The sequence below is a fragment of the Orcinus orca genome, chromosome 10, assembly GCF_937001465.1.
Source record: "Orcinus orca chromosome 10, mOrcOrc1.1, whole genome shotgun sequence".
Lineage (NCBI taxonomy): Eukaryota > Metazoa > Chordata > Mammalia > Artiodactyla > Delphinidae > Orcinus > Orcinus orca.
In genome coordinates this window covers 41,912,770-41,928,984 of record NC_064568.1, presented here as the reverse complement: position 1 = coordinate 41,928,984, position 16,215 = coordinate 41,912,770, and the positions used below count along the sequence as shown (strand labels likewise).

The following is a 16,215-nucleotide window of genomic DNA, read 5'->3' as shown; positions in this document are numbered from 1 at the left end:
AGAGTGAGAAAGAGACAAAGAGAACAACGGCCAAGACAGATCCACAGTCCCTTTGTAACCTAATCTTGGAAGTGACATCCCATTACTTGCTGTATTCTATTTGTTAGAAACAAGTGTCTAGGGCTCAGCCCACACTCAAAGGAAGGGGATAACATAAGGGTGAGAATACCAGGAGGCAGGGATCATTGAGGTCCCTCTTAGAGGCCACTTGCCACAAATTATGGGGAAAATGAGGTACAGATATGGATAAGTCACTTGCTTTGTATCACATGGCCCCTAGGTGGGATCTGAGCCCTAACCTCCTGATTCCAGGACACTGCATGCCCTGCCCCCACCCCACTCTTGCTCATTACTCGCAGGCAAAGGTGTCTACCTGGCCCTTTACACCCTTATAATAGCAACTTAGAAGGTGGGTAGGCCATCCTAGGCCTCTTACCCAGAGATTGTGGACAGTGAGCCCTCCTCCCCCGTTATATTTCCCCCGTGGTTCTGCATTTAGGCCAGATCCTTTCCTTTGGAGCCTGGGTTGTTGGAATTGGTTATATGGATACATACTAAGGTTGTCTGGGGGCCTTAGAGGTGGCCATGTGGTTGCCCCTTTATGACCCCAGGACATTTGTCTGTAGATGGGCCATCTCTAGTTCCTTTAATCTCTTCTGTGTGAGTCTCGGGGTGTGTATTCCAAGTATGTTGGAAAGCTCCTCACCAGGGCAAGGGTCGCATTGCTGTAGACCTAGCTCTTTGGTTTTCTTCTTCCTTTGAATCTAAAGGTTTTCTAGGACTGTAAAACCATCGGTGAATTCCCAGAGTAATACACAATCACTATACAGCATCAGTGAAGTTCAGAAAACTTTATAATTTTAAGAAAATCACCCACAATCATCAATGTCATCCTGAGGCAACCCAATGTTTGTTTATATGTCGGCATTTTTTCTAGTATTCTTATCATTTTTCCCTTATATAATTGAAACCATAAAACATACTCCATTTTGTATCAACTTTCATGTTCCCATGTCATTAAAAATTATATATAGTTTTTATGTAAATCAAGGATATAACATTTAAAATATTTATTCTAGCTTTAGTGCAAGTTGTACAAATATTCAATAGAAAGACAGCTATGTGAACATTTATAACACAAGTTTAACTACATGTAGTATGTGTTTGGTTCATGTGGCTTTCCGTGTTTGAAAAGATCTAACGTGAAAGTCTTACAAAAGTTGGGCTGACATTGAGGGGAAGAAATCATTCGGGGTCGTACGTCATCAAGTCACTCAGACGCATGTTTGGATCCTAATTTTGCCTCCTACTGGCTATGTGATCTTAAACAAGTTACTTAGAGACTCAGTTTTCTGAAAGGTAAAATGATTTATTCATTCAGCAGCCGTTTTATTAAACATCCATTGTACCAGGTACTGTTCTAAGCTCTTGGAATATATCAGTGGGAGGAAAAAAGACAAAAACTTTTTTTTTTTTTTTTTTTTTTGCCCGCACCACGCAGCTTCTGGGATCTTAGTTCCCAGACCAGGGATTGAACCCGGGCCATGGCAGTGAAAGCGCCAAGTCCTAACCACTGGACCGCCAGAAAACTCCCCAACAAAAATTCTTTCTTTAATGAAGGAACCTTACAATTGACTGGGGGTGGGAGGAGGGGAGATAAAGATAGGCAATAAACATAATAAATAAGTAAATAATATAGTATGTTAGGAGGTCATAAACGCTACAGAAATAAAAAAGTGGAACAAGGTAAGGGGCGGGGGACAGGATGGCCAGGGGTTAATTGCAATTTTAAGCAGGGATGTCAAGTCCACACCTGATAACTGTAATAACTGACTGCTTGCATCATAATAAGAACTAAGTGAGATGTTTCTAAACTGCCAAAATGGGACCCAGTACTAGGCAGCGCCTGGTAAATGTTTGCTATTATTACTGCTGTTGTTATTCCTAAAAGAAGATTCACTGCAGTATTCCTTTATCTAAGAGTGCTCCAACCTGTTCCTCCTGCTTGATTTACCCAGACCTCCTTGGAGCACGCATTTGAGTCAGTCTGGGCACAGCCTGGCTGTACTTTCCAAGGTGCTGTTTCACTGCCTGGTGCCTCTCTGAGCCCAGAGACCTGGGTTCCTCTCTTGATTCCGTCACCCAAAAGCTGGGCAGTGTTAGGCAGGCCACCCCCTCCTCACCGAGGTGCTGTTTCCTCGTGTGTAAAGCAGTATTCATGGCACCGCTTTGTAGCGCCACCGTGGGACGCGGGATGGGAGAGGAGAGGAGGGGAGAGCTGGAGGAGAAGTTTGGGAGCGCAGAGCCGTGTACAGATGTGTTCTGTTATTTGCTAATCAAGACTCCAAGCCAGGGCTGTGCTGAGCGGTCTGCCTCCACTCTCTATGCCCCCTCCTGCCTGAGGATCCTGTAGGAGCCTCTAAGTGAGGAATTAGTCATCTTCCCCCCTACCTCTTCCTGTGAAGCCCCAGGGGAAGGCCAGGCCACTCTTGTTGGTTTTCTGCAGCTTCTCTTCTAGAACCAAGTCTCCTCTGGGAAGAGGGATGAGCTGTCAGACAGTCTTGTATTTTTAAACAGCTGATCATTGAGCACAGTAGTTACCTAATCAAGTTTCTGTGTCTGTTGGATGGAGGTGGTTATTTCTTATTGTTTTCTTATGTTTGTTTTGTGAAAACAGACAGTGACGATTGACTGTAAGGGCAAAGAGAATCTGTGTTGGGGCAGGCCTGAGGCGCACAGGAAGGATTTGAATCCAGGACAGGCTCCTGGAGAGACCCTTCTTAGCACAGTGCACTGGGGGCCCTTGTTAGAAATCTCATATGGACTAAATTGTGCCCTTAGCTCCTGTCGAAGCCCAGTTCATTAAGTTCGATGAAGACACAAGGGCAGGACAGAGGACCCTGTCACTTAATGCAGTATTTGGGAGGGAGATGTATTTGGGAAGAACCTCTCTGCAATGGTTCTCAACCCTGACAGCACATGAAATTTCTGGGGGTGAGGTGAGAACCAGGCGCCAGTAACCTTTAAAGCTCCATTTCAAGGTGCAACCAAGTTTGAGAGCCAGTGCTAAGTTTAGAGGACTTCGTGCGGGGGTGGCCATACATGTCCTATTCCGGCAGATGTTTCTGGTGAGCCTCCCTCTCCCTTCTTCCAACACAGCAGGTGCACAGAGCTGTGGACTGGAACCTTGAACCATCACCAGTGAGGAACATCTGATGCAGTATATATATTTACTCCTAAGCTCTGCAGTATGAATCCTGAGGCAGGTTTCTCCAGCCTTTAAGCTGTGCTATGCTTTCAGAACCCCTCCCCTTCAGAATTAGAGAACCTAGGAAGGAATAAAAGGCAAGGCTATTACCATACATTTCCTTTTGATCCATTGCAGTAAAGAGCAAATGATAGAAATGCACAGAAAATGTATGTGAGTACCCCCCTCTCTCCTCTGTTTACAAGATTGGTTGTTTTGGAGGCAGAAGGCTCTGTTGAGACTGAGGAGAGGGGAGACGATGCTGGAAACTGTGATGCATGGTGGTGGCTCACCTTTCTTACTGTGTTTATTTTGCCCGTGTACATGGCCACCGAATGACTGACTTGATAAAATGTTGCCTCAGGTTTTGGTTTGTTTCATTTTCTTCAATCCTGATAGCTGAGCTAAACATTGTGAGGTTGCAATGCAAATTACATGCATGATGGCTTTGAGTGGTTCTGTGATCTGGGACCAATCACTGTCAAAAGTGCAGTGGGACCAAGAAACAAAGACCCAACTAAATCCTGCCAGAGCAGAAAGGTGGGGATAGGAAGCGACCTTGCTGGCTCTCCCTGCGGTGGGCATTGCCACCAGAGGTGACTGGGAGCAACCTGGTGTGGATTTCTTGGTCTGGGTCATGTGTTTTGGTCTTCCCCTCATAAGCACTATCTCTTTTTAGTCAGAAAGCCAACATTTGGTAAGGGATGGTGGTGGCAAGCTCTTCTGACACCAGTCCATTCCTCTGCCTTTTGCCCTGTCCCAGTAGCCCAATGAGGGCATCAGCCGCCTCTGAGAGGGGTGTGGTGGTGGAGCCAGCCTCACTCCTCTCGTCACACACTCTGAGTCAAGCAAGGGAAGTGGCACCATCGATCCGTCATATGTGCCCAGCGTGTGCTTTACACACATCATCGAATTTGTCCTTACAGTCCCTCTGACAGACCTTATCACCCCTCTCCTCTAGACAGGGAAACTCAGCTGTGGCTACAAGGCTAATGATGATGCAAGGACTTGAACCCAGTCAAATGGCTGCAAAGTGGGTTTTCCTTCCCTTGGATCTCTCTCTCTGTCTTTTCCTGGAGCAAGGAGTGTCAGCCTGAAGAGACCTCAGTGAGGTACACTGCAGTCAGTCACCTTCACAGATCAAATGCTGTTTTCTCTCAGGGACAATCTGGTGGACGTCTGCACCTCGGCCTTCTTGTGGCCATTGCTGAGCACTGTGTGCAGGCAGTCCTGGCAAGGCTGGCTTGGTTATTAATCTGTACAGTCACTGAGGTGTGGGTAGCAGGCCTCAAAGGTTCACGTTTTGATCCTTACTTGTGTTCTGGGATGTGTCACCTTCTCTGTTGGGCCCTGGGTTTGGCTGTGAATGTGCAAAATATTTCTAATGCTAAAACATTTCTAATGCTAAAAGTGTGGAGGAATGAGTCTAGTTGAGATTCCAGATGCATAAATTTGGTCTCTTGGCAGCTAGATTGCACTTTCTAGAGCTCAGGGGGTTATAAAAGTCGACATCTTTATATAGATCTATGTGCAGCGTGGCCGAATTGTAGTTGCTTTTGGAGCTATAACTTTGAATTACCTGACTTTTTGTTTTAAAAAGAAGGATGCATTCACGTAGGTGTTGGCTTATTTGGAAAGCAGGGCAAGGAAGGCACAGGAATGAAAAGGGATTTTGGAAAACAGAGAACAGCCCTCGTTTGACTCCTCTGGTGGTCTCACTGAGAAGTCTTACCAAGATGGTGCCGTCCCACAGCTTGAGGACAAGAATCCCCAGCCCGCAGAAGTAGGGCTCCCCTTTGGAGGACAGGCAGGGCTGGGCCTAGACATTTGGGTACTGTGGGCTGGATTCCAAAGGATGATCTTTAAACATTTTGTTCAACAACTCTTTCATGGGCGGGGATAAACTGATGTTGTGTCAAGAAAAACTGTATGCCTCTCTAACTTCAAAATAGGAAATTTATTACATGAATTTATTACAGGAGATTTTCCAGGTCAGACAGCTACTCGGAGGTATATTGAATGATTTAAAATTTAGTTCATAAAGTCAGTCACTCCTTCTCAGTGAGTAGCATTATGTGTGCCTAACAGTTTCAGACCTGTGTCTTCTGGCACCCAACTTGCCAGATCTCCCCTCTGGTTGGTCTCAGCGTTGGTGGAAGGGCCGGTGGCTGCATCGTGCAGCATTCCCACCTGCGTTGCATGATGTGCTCAACGGAGATGGGGTCACACCAGCTGGAGAGGGAAACCTAAGTTAATTTACTCCCGTTTCCACTCTTCCCAAGGACGTTTTATCGCTTTTACGGACTGCCCTCCAGAGTTGCTTGGCTCATTCCCCTTAATCTATGGTTACAGATTCAGACTAAAAAAGATTGAAATCCTTCGAGTAGGGTTTCTCCCTTTGGCATTATTGGCATTTGGGGCTGGAAAATTTTTTGTTCTAGGGGCTGTCTTGTGTATTGTATGTAGGGTTTTAGCAGCATCCCTGACTTCCACCCACTAGGTGCAATTGACAGCTGCCCCCACCCTCGCCCCCATCACAGTTGTCACAGACAGCAATGTTTCCAGTCATACCTGGGGAGCAAAAGTTTCCCCATTGAGAATCCCTGCTTTAGGAAAAGGAAGGAAGGGGTCTTAACATCTTTGTGGGTGCTGAAACCCCAGAAGACCTTTGTCTACAGGGCTGGGTTTTAAATTAGTTCCCAAAGCGTGAAAAGGGAGTCTCAATTTCTAGCCAGTTGACTACAGTGAAGCTTTTAAGCAGTTTAATTTCAGAAAGATATGTTTGATGCTTTTTACTAAGATGAGGCATTAGAAGACTAGAAATAGCTGTTCGGGTTTTTTTTTTTTTTTTTTTTAATCAACAAATCAAGGGAGGTTCCAGAAAGGCTTTTTGACTTTTTCAGGAAATACTTTTCCGAGCAGGGTCTCTGACCTTCTATGCTTATGGTTCTTGTGAGACTGGACTCCTGCTCTGGCATTTCTTCATGGAGTGGGCAGTACTGAGGGTCGTGGCTGGGCCCTGTGTGCAGCAGATGGGAATAAATGGGCAGGAGCGAGGTTCCTGTCCCCAGGACGTCCCCAGCCTCCTCTAGGCAGGAGCCTCCAACACTTCAGCAGGAGGGGCGGTGCAAGTGAGGTAAACATGAGTTGAAACAGTTCTGTTGGGTTTGGAATGACAGTTCTGGAGCCGTGGTTTTCGAGGTGTACTCTTTTAGCAGCTGATGTTACTTTTTCTTCAAATGACATGTGCAAAAACACAATATAAATAAAAAATGTCAGACCCAAGTTTGAAGGCAGAGTGAAAGAGGGAACCTGTACCCCACACACCTCATCTCACCTTGGAGCTGACACTTCCAAAGACAATGCACTTTGCATCACCCGTCTGACTGAAAGTGGGCTAATGCGTGGTTGGATAATCTTGTTTTTTTTCTCCCCCTGACTGGATCTATCATCTTTTTTCTATTTTAGATAAAAGTAGTTTTCAAAACTACAAACCTAAGTGAAGATTATCATGCTGTTCCATTGCTGTGTAATTTTTACTCTCAATCTATGGAAGCAGATTCAGGGGCTGAGAAAATGCATATGTATGTACATACATACATATACATATTCATTAGGAGTATTTTGATATTTTGTTTTGAAAAACTTAAATATATAGAAAAATAGAGAAGAGCCCAACCCCTAGATTTAACAGTTGTCATTATTTTGTCATATTTGCTTCACCTATTTCTTTAAACCTCTACTGGATAAGAATTTTAAAGAACATACCTACCTTAACAAGGTCTGGGAATATTTCCACCACATTCCCCTTACCCCTACCCCATTCCCTATTCCAGTTCATCTTGCAGACCTGTGTAATTTTTTTTTTTTTTTTTTACACGGTACACGGGCCTCTCACTGTTGTGGCCTCTCCCATTGCGGAGCACAGGCTCCGGACGCGCAGGCTCAGCGGCCATGGCTCACAGGCCCAGCCGCTCCGCAGCATGTGGGATCTTCCCGGACCGGGGCACGAACCCGTGTCCCCTGCATCAGCAGGTGGACTCCCAACGACTGCGCCACCAGGGAAGCCCTGATAATGCTTTTTAATGGGCCTTCCTAAGTAGACTACAGCATGATTCACATAATGGGATAAATGGAATATAATGAGTCTAAAAGAGCTACCAGTCCCCAGTTATATATAGAAGCACAGGTTTGTTTTCCAGTGAGGATCATACCAAAGCAGGCAAATATTCTTCTTGAATTTTGTGATCGCTTCTAAAATGAACTACATTTATGAATTAGCTTCTTGGCCCCCCAAATATGTTTATGCTGACAAGAATGGGAGTACCCAATTTTGTACAATGTAATTCAGCTATTACTTGCATACATGGTGGGTGGTGCTGTGCAAAAGACTTATGTCGAGTTTCTCATCATTAAACATGCCCTGGGAAAGGTGAGGGTGGGTTTCGATAACATCTCTCTTCCCAGAATAAATTGCTTCTTCCCTTACTTTGCAAATTGGTAAAAATATTATAGGTTGATAAATATTTTTGCAGTGTGATTGCTTTTCAAAATTGAATTGCAAAGCTGATGCACATGTTGGGAGAGGGGATATTTACAATGGCCTATACCTGATTTTCCCCCTCTTTGGCAGGAAATAACCACGTGTTTACCAGATTACTACAAATGGACTCAGTATCTCTTTATTAAACTGTATGAAGCTGGACTGGCCTATCAAAAAGAGGTACGTTAAAGTTAGCTCTGCTTTTAAGATTCTGTAAACCTTCTCCATCTTCTTAGAAGACATCATTGTTAAATAAGGAATAAAATAAACCCTGTTTGCACAGTAGCAGTGAAAATGTACACAACCTCACATTCATGAAATCAATCACAGCGGGCCCAGAGTAACTACTGTCTGGCTTAGTTTGGTGCCTCCAGGACAGGGCTTGAGCTTCTTTCACCCTTGAATTCCCAGCACATAACAATGTCTGTAATGAAGTCAAGAAGGAGGCTTAGGAGGAACACGTTTCTCAAATCCTAGCTACCTCTCGTAGATGTGTGCTGGCTGGTGACAACCTTTAGGAATCATGGTTTCTCATCTGCTGATGGGTGATAATATCTTCCTTGCCGGGTCTTGGGAAGAGAAAGGTAATATTTAAAGAACAACGAGCACAGTGCCCACACCTAGTGGCCTCCCAAGAAATGGAATGCTTCTTAAAACAGGAGGTCAGTAATAGTAGATAAGCCTTAGATGGCGGGAGTTGAGAGAAAGAGTATCATCACATGGCCTAGAACTGCACCGTCCAGTATGATGATAGCCATTAGCTGCATGTGGTTGTTGAAATTTAAATTTAAAGTAATTAAGATTAAATAATATAAAATATTCAGGTCCTCAGTCATACTAGCCACATTCACGTGCTGGTAGCTAGTGTTGGACAGCAAAGATATAAAACATTCCCATCATAACAGAATATGCTTCCACATAAGAAAAGTACCGGATAGCACTGGTCTAGAAAATTCAGAAGTACCAAGTAGAAAACTCATTGTACCGTTATACTATAGATGTTCTCCTTTGACCAGAGGGATTTAATGACATAGAATTTTATTTACTTTTCTGTGGGTCACATCACATTGCTTCGTCTTGCAAAGAATAGTACTTATAATATCATTATTTTTTAAATATAAAACATTTTACAATCAGTATAGAGACTCATATAGAAGGCTCAGTTTAGAATATGAGAATAACACAAAATGTCTTAAACCTTGACAACATAAAAAATAACATAGCTAACAAAAATCAGGAGGTGAGGGCTTCCCTGGTGGCGCAGTGGTTGAGAATCTGCCTGCTAATGCAGGGAACACGGGTTCGAGCCCTGGTCTGGGAGGATCCCACATGCCGCGGAGCAACTGGGCCCGTGAGCCACAACTATTGAGCCTGCGCGTCTGGAGCCTGTGCTCCGCAACAAGAGAGGCCGCAACAGTGAGAGGACCGCGCACTGCAATAAAGAGTGGCCCCCGCTTGCCACAACTAGAGAAAGCCCTCGCACAGAAACGAAGACCCAACACAGCAAAAATAAATAAAATAAATTAATAAACTCCTACCCCCAACATCTAAAAAAAAAAAAAAAAAATCAGGAGGTGAAATTGGGAAAGAGAAGTAGAAGCAAGCGTGAGATGATCCCTACATCTTTCATAACAAGGAGTCATAGATGGAGAATTAGAGATTTATGTCTATTTTTTTTTTAAGTTGAAAGGTAGCTATTAAAGCTAACAAAGGTAGCAAAAACAAGAATAGGGGTCAGGTGGGAGGAAGGCTGTATGACTGTGCTGAATATCTCATATTATATGGTAGAGGGTCAGCAGAACTGTCTAAAGATAGTATATCAGGGACTTCCCTGGTGGTGCAGTGGTTAAGAATCCGCCTGCCAATGCAGGGGACATGGGTTTGATCCCTGGTCCGGGAAGATCCCACATGCCGTGGAGCAACTAAACCCATGTGCCACAACTACTGAGCCTGCACTCTATAGCCCGCATGCCACAACTGTTGAGCCCGTGTGCCGCAACTACTAAAGCCCATGTGCCTAGAGCCTGTGCTCCGCAACAAGAGAAGCCACCACAAGGAGAAGCCCGCACACCGCAACAGAGAGTAGCCCCCGCTCACCACAACTAGAGAAAGCCTGCATGCAGCAACGAAGACCTAATGCAGCCAAAAAAAATAAACAAAATTAAATCTTATTTAAAAAAAAAAAAAAAAAAAAGAATATGCCTGCCAATGCAGGGGACATGGGTTCGATCCCTGGTCGGGGAAGATCCCACATGCAGTGGAGCGACTAAGCCTGTGTGCCACAATTACTGAGCCTGTGCTCTAGAGCCCATGAGCCACAACTACTGAGCCTATGTGCCACAACTACTGAAGCCCGTGCGCCTAGAGCCCATGCTCTGTAACGAGAGAAGCCGCCACAGGTAGAAAAAGCCTGCACTCAACAATGAAGACCCAATGCAGCCAAAAATAATAATTATAATAAAAAAATTAAAATAAAGATAGTATATCATACTTGAGGTAGTACAATTTTATTACTTAAAGTTATAATAGTAAATACCAGAAGAACTAATTAACAGAACCTGCTAAAAGTGGAGAAGTATTTTAATAACCATTGCAGATAATTATGAGTATTCTCCTTTGATACTACACCAAAACTCAACAAGGGGTGGGTTCTTAAAGGTCAGTTGCAGTGTTGAATCTAAATATCAATGAACTTTTTGTACTCTGTTATATTAAAATGTGTTGGCCTATTTTACACTTTGAATGAACGTTGTACCCATGCATTATTATTATAATGAAAATAGTTTTGACCTGCAGACCCCTTGCAGGGGTCTCAGGGACCTCAGAGGTTTATGGACCACACTGTGAGAACCACTGTACAGCATATACAATCCCTAACCCACTCTCATCTTTAAATTAAGGATATTAAAATATTGGTTGTTTAAAATATTATGTTGTTATGTTTGTTTTTTTAAAGAGACTATTCCGTCCCCATTAACATCTGGGATAAATTGAGAGTGAGAACTTTGTGGAACTGAGTCATACTGATGTTTAACCACTGTAGAGCCTCCTGGGTCAATTTAATTTCTTAACACACCATAGCTGTTCCTATGCTCAGAGCCCCGTTAGGTGAGGAGTGGTGAGAGACGAGTACCTGTTCAAAGTGCTGACTGCAACAGACCTTTTGTGTTGTTAAAGCCTTATTTTCAGAAGTTAAAAATATGACTCCCATACAAATATAAAATGAACATGTGTCAAGGATTTTATTCAACTCATTAATTAGTGAGAGAACCATTTGTACGTTAAGACTGGTTCAAATGAGATTTCAAGGAAGGGTGGTTTATAGGGTCACAGGCATGCTGAAATGAATTTATTAATAGAATCAAAACTGCTTAATGTCCGTCCTACAAGGCATAAACCTAATTCTGGGGACAATCTTTTCTGTGAGACAGAAATCATTGGCATTGTCTTTGCATGGGAGCCATTTGCATCGCTCTCAGACATAAAGCGTTTGCGTAGCTCTGAGTTTTCTGCAAGTTAACCTCTTCTTTTCACCTAGCAGGGCTGTAAAATAACTTAAACAATAGTGAATAGGGAGTCAAACAAAGGTACACATCCCTAGAAAATCAGATAATCCCTGCGGGATGTGGGTCTGCTAGCCAATCCCAGCCTACACTGAAGGAGCAATCCCTTTTGCCTGTTTCTAAGTTTTGGATAATTTTTCTTAGCAGCATTATTCAATATCCAAAAGCAAAAGGGTAGGAAGAGAATTGGTGGGAAAATCATCAGATTTCCACTCTGATCAACAGGTTTGGTGCTGATCTAGCAGCCTGGCAGACACCTTCCCAGAAGAGCCTCCCTTGCTCAGGTGGATTATAATTATACCCAAAAGGGGTTTCTACACTGGAATCACCCATGGGTCCAGGCAGAGGGAGTAAGAGATCATGAGCTACATTGTGTATTCCAAGTGATAGCAGGAAGGACAAACAAAAATTGAAGTTATAAGACATGAAAAAGCCACAGCAAAGCAAAGGGCGTCCTGCAGGTAAAACACAGGAAAGAGTGAACAGTTCTTTAAAGAGTGTAAGCAGTCGTACACAGCATCAATTAGATTAGCCAGGGTTACCTATCCTCAGTTGCATAGTTACTATTTATATGCATGGGGTATGAAATGATGTGACATGTTAATGTAATAGTGTAAACATTTCTTGCATGGAGCCCTTGGTTGTGTAATATCCCTTTACAAGACACTTGATTTTTTTGTATCTGTTTATTGTATAGTTAAGCTGACTTTTTGAATATATTGAATGTTTATTATAACATTTCTTCATAGGACACTTGCTTCTCTGTCTCCACACCCCGGGTTTGTTCATGCTGCTTCAGTTCTAAGCACATCAAACCCAAGTAGGAAGCTTAATCTCATCACTATTGGGTTGGATCCAAAGACAATCACAGACAGCATCTTCGGAGCTGAGTAACTTTTCTGATGATGGAAGGGGTTTCTGGGGCCCCCCATTGTGCAAGGATGACCATGCTACTGGCTCCAGATGTCTCTCTTCTCCCCAGTTGTTTCCAAGTCAGTGTGACACTCCACCCCCCAGCCTCACAATCTGCATACCCCTGGGGAATTTGGTCCAGTTTTCCCTCTGACTACTTCTCTCATGGGAACAGACTGTATTCCTTTCCTGTTGCTGCTGCTGTAACAAATTACCACCAACTGGGTCGCTTAAAACAGCACAGATTCATTGTCTTACATGTCCATGAAATAGGTCTCACTGGGATAAAAATCAAGATGTTGGCAGAGCTGCCTTCACTCTGAAGGTGCTAGAGGAGAATCTCTTTCCCTGCCTTGTCCAGCTTCTGGAGGCTGCTTCTGTCATTGACTTTGAACTGCTCTCCAACTTCAAAGCCAGAGCATGGCAACTTGAAATCTCTCTGACCTGTGCTTCCATCATCACCTCTCCTTCTCAGACTCTGAATCTTCTGCCTTCCCCTTTCTCTTATAAGAGATTTTGTCATTACTTTGGGCCCATCTGGTTAATCCAGGTTAATCTTCCCATCTCGAAATCCTTCATTAATCATATCTTCAAAGACCCTTTTGCCATGTAGGTAACACATTCACTGGTTGCAAGTGACATGGGCATCTGGATTCTGGATGACATAGGGTGTGGACATCTTTGGGGTGCAATTGTTCTGCCTACCACCCTCTTCTCCCCACTTTATAGGGTGTTACAAGGGTAAAACAGATGAATGCTTGTGGAGAGCCTGGGATGGTGCCTGGCACAGAGTATGTGCTTAATAAGTGCCTGTCTGTGCATGCCTGCAGGTACCTGGAGTCATTATGATATTTATTTATTTACTTATTTATTAAAGAAGGTGTTGGGGGTAGGAGTTTATTAATTAATTTATTTATCTTTGCTGTGTGGGGTCTTCGTTTCTGTGCGAGGGCTTTCTCTAGTTATGGCAGGCGGGGGCCACTCTTCATCGTGATGCGCGGGCCTCTCGCTATCACGGCCTCTCTCGTTGCGGAGCACAGGCTCCAGACGCGCAGGCTCAGCAGTTGTGGCTCACGGGCCTAGTTGCTCCGCAGCATGTGGGATCTTCCCAGACCAGGGCTCGAACCCATGTCCTCTGCATTAGCAGGCAGATTCTCAACCACTGCGCCACCAGGGAAGCCTCATTATGATATTTAAATTGGAAAAATAGAAAGTTAAAAAAAATCCTGAAGGGATCTGAAGAGACCCCTTCAGAAAGTTAAAAAAAATCCTGAAGGGACTTCCCTGGTGGTGCAGTGGTTAAGAATCCACCCGTGAGCCACAACTGCTGAGCCTGCCTTCTAAAGCCCGTGAGCCACGAATACTGAGCCCGTGTGCCACAACTACTGAAGCCTGCGTGCCTAGAGCCCACGCTCCACAACAAGAGAAGCCACCACAGTGAGAAGCCCGTGCACTGCAATGAAGAGTAGCCCCCGCTCACCACAACTAGAGAAAGCCCACATGCAGCAACGAAGACCCAATGCAGCCAAAAAAAAAAAAAAAAAAAAAAAAATCCTGAAGCTTCCTGGCTAATTCTAAGGCAGGCTGTCCATGGGAAGGTATCACAGAAAAACAATGTAGATTATTTCACGGATTTTCATTTAGAAAGATAATGTTCTTATTGCTAACTAAAACTTGCTAACATTGACTTAAGTGTTTTTGGTGTATTAATGTTTAAAAGTCACTATTAAATGACATGATCTTAAGAAAAAAATCATAAATAGAATGCAAACGTGCACAATTGGTACATTGTTTAAAGATCAGAGTTAGCTCTAATCCAAAGTATTTTTTCCAGGTAGATCTCCTTTTATTGGATAGCCATTTTCAAATTGGCTTTAGAACGTAAAACATATTGGGACTTCCCTGGTGGCCCAGTGGTTAAGAATCCACCTTCCAATGCAGGGGACGCAGGTTTGAGCCCTGGTCTGGGAACTAAGATCCCACACGCCATGGGGCAGTTAAGCCCTGCGTTGCACAACTAGAGAGCTTGTGCACCACAACGAAGAGCCTGCGCGCTCCAACGAAAGATCCCGCGTGCGGCAACTAAGACCCAACACAGCCAAAAATTAATTAATTAATTAACAATTTTTTTAATTAATAAATAAAAACATATCGATATCAGTTAACATTCTATTCCTGGGGTTTATTTCAAAATATAAACTTGAAATTAACATTAGAAAGTTAATTTACTTTAGAAAGACTGCATATAGCATACTTTGTAAAGCATATTTGGCAAAAAATAACTCACATATTAATACTTTTCCTCTAATGGCATTGTCATAACTTACTTTTTTAAAAGAAGATAGCCTTAATTCTTAAATTTAGTTCTGCTACAAGCTGTATAAATGGACATTTAGGGAAAGTATTTTAGCAGAGCATTACAAAACAGAACCAGAGTCTTTAAATCTTGTTCTTAACAAGCACTGTCCATCAGAATGTTTATTTTCCGTGCAAAAGGGAATCTCTTCTTGCTCTCACAGAACAAAATATTTTCAGCCAAAAATATGAATATAGAGACCTCTTCTTGGGAGAACATTAATTTCACCTCTTTGGTTTAAAAATAAATTATTCTGTGGATGTAGCTAGTAGAGAAAATGATGCTGTGTTCTACTTGGACATCCTAGAGACCTGTGGAGTGCCACCTAATTTATGAGTTTGTCTTTGGTTGTCTTTATGATTTCAGCGGCAGCTGCTTATAGTGCTATTTCACCTACCTAAGCTACTTAAAGAAACATGGTGGACAGACAGGCAGCCTTTCTCAGTCTGCCCCCTGGTGGCTTTGGAAGGTGGTGGCAGGTAACAAATAAACTGGCCTTGGGAACCTTCCACCCCCCATTCTGGACTGAGTCCAAATTCAGGCCCATTCTAGATGGAATGGAGCAAAATCAATTTTGAGAATTAGATCCTTTAATAAGATCTATATGGTGTTCCTTAATTAAATAAGCTTTTGTTGAGAAAAAAGCTAATAGACCCTGAGGAAATCAATACCCTAAAACATATATTTTACCAGCCTTCTGGAACGTGAAGCTACATGACAGGATACTCAAAAAACATCTTTAGTCATATAAAAGAAGAGCTTGAGGAGAAAGAAGCAAGGGAAATGATGGAGAGCAGCCGAAGGCCTGAAGAGTGATGCCTTGGCCAGGAGACAAAAACATACTAATGGAGGATGTGCTCTAGTTGGGACTGGCACCCTGTGAAATGGGTGAGGGCCAGGGACGCAAGGGGAAGGAGAATCCAGGGGAAGAGGAGGATGAGATGAGAAAGGATGAGATTTGGAATAGGAAGCCTGCTGGGCAACAGGCACCACAGCTGCTGTGTTGCGGAGAGGAGAGCTGATAAACTCAAAATCAGGATGAAATTGCCTTGAGAATCCCCGATGGACCCCGTAGTCACCCACACCTCCAGGAGCCTAACAGCCAAGAAGGGGAGGGGGAGGAGGCAAAAATGATGCAGTACCCACAGTCACTGTACAAAACTGACCCTGTGAACATGGCTGATTCTTGTTTAGAATCGTGTTGTTTAGAATTGTGATGTGCATTTATTAAATGCTTTCTGAAAGCTTCCCACAAATCACTCAAACAGACAAAAAATGTTAATCTTAGTGTTTAACCCTTGATCAACCGGGGAAGTTCTCTTATTTGGGATGGCTCATTCTGTGATGTTGCCAGATAACTTGTGTGAGGGAAGCAGTGGGCAAAATCGACTAGAGTCCACTGTTTTTGCAAGTGTTTTAATGATTTCAGTATTGATTTAAAGTTGATTTCAAAGTACAGAGATAGGCTGTATTTTACTAAGACGACTAGTTCACTCTAAGGAGCATGGAGTTGGCTTCAGGAGGTGATAGAGACCAGCATCAACCAGTGCAGTGACTACAGTCAGTGAAGTTGTCCAGAAACTATATTCTATGT

The 16,215-nt window shown here is 43.4% G+C and overlaps 1 protein-coding gene and 1 long non-coding RNA gene across 18 annotated transcripts in view; both read left to right on the top strand.

Moving 5' to 3' along the window:
• Window positions 1-16,215, top strand: part of LOC125965666 (uncharacterized) — a 313,457-nt gene that overhangs the window by 195,821 nt on the left and 101,421 nt on the right. The gene's annotated exons all lie outside the window — the stretch shown is intronic.
• LARS2 (leucyl-tRNA synthetase 2, mitochondrial) overlaps window positions 1-16,215 on the top strand; it is a 278,606-nt gene that overhangs the window by 160,970 nt on the left and 101,421 nt on the right. For 15 of the 17 annotated variants that reach the window (XR_007479847.1, XR_007479848.1, XM_049716291.1 and 12 more), the window contains one exon: window positions 7,881-7,970. The exons of the other annotated variants lie outside the window; for them this stretch is intronic. Coding sequence is in view for 13 of the 15 variants with exons in the window: in XM_049716291.1 (XP_049572248.1) it covers window positions 7,881-7,970 (90 nt within the window). In the remaining 2 variants the exon portion in view is untranslated. The remainder of the gene's footprint in view (window positions 1-7,880; window positions 7,971-16,215) is intronic. 17 annotated transcript variants of the gene reach the window in all.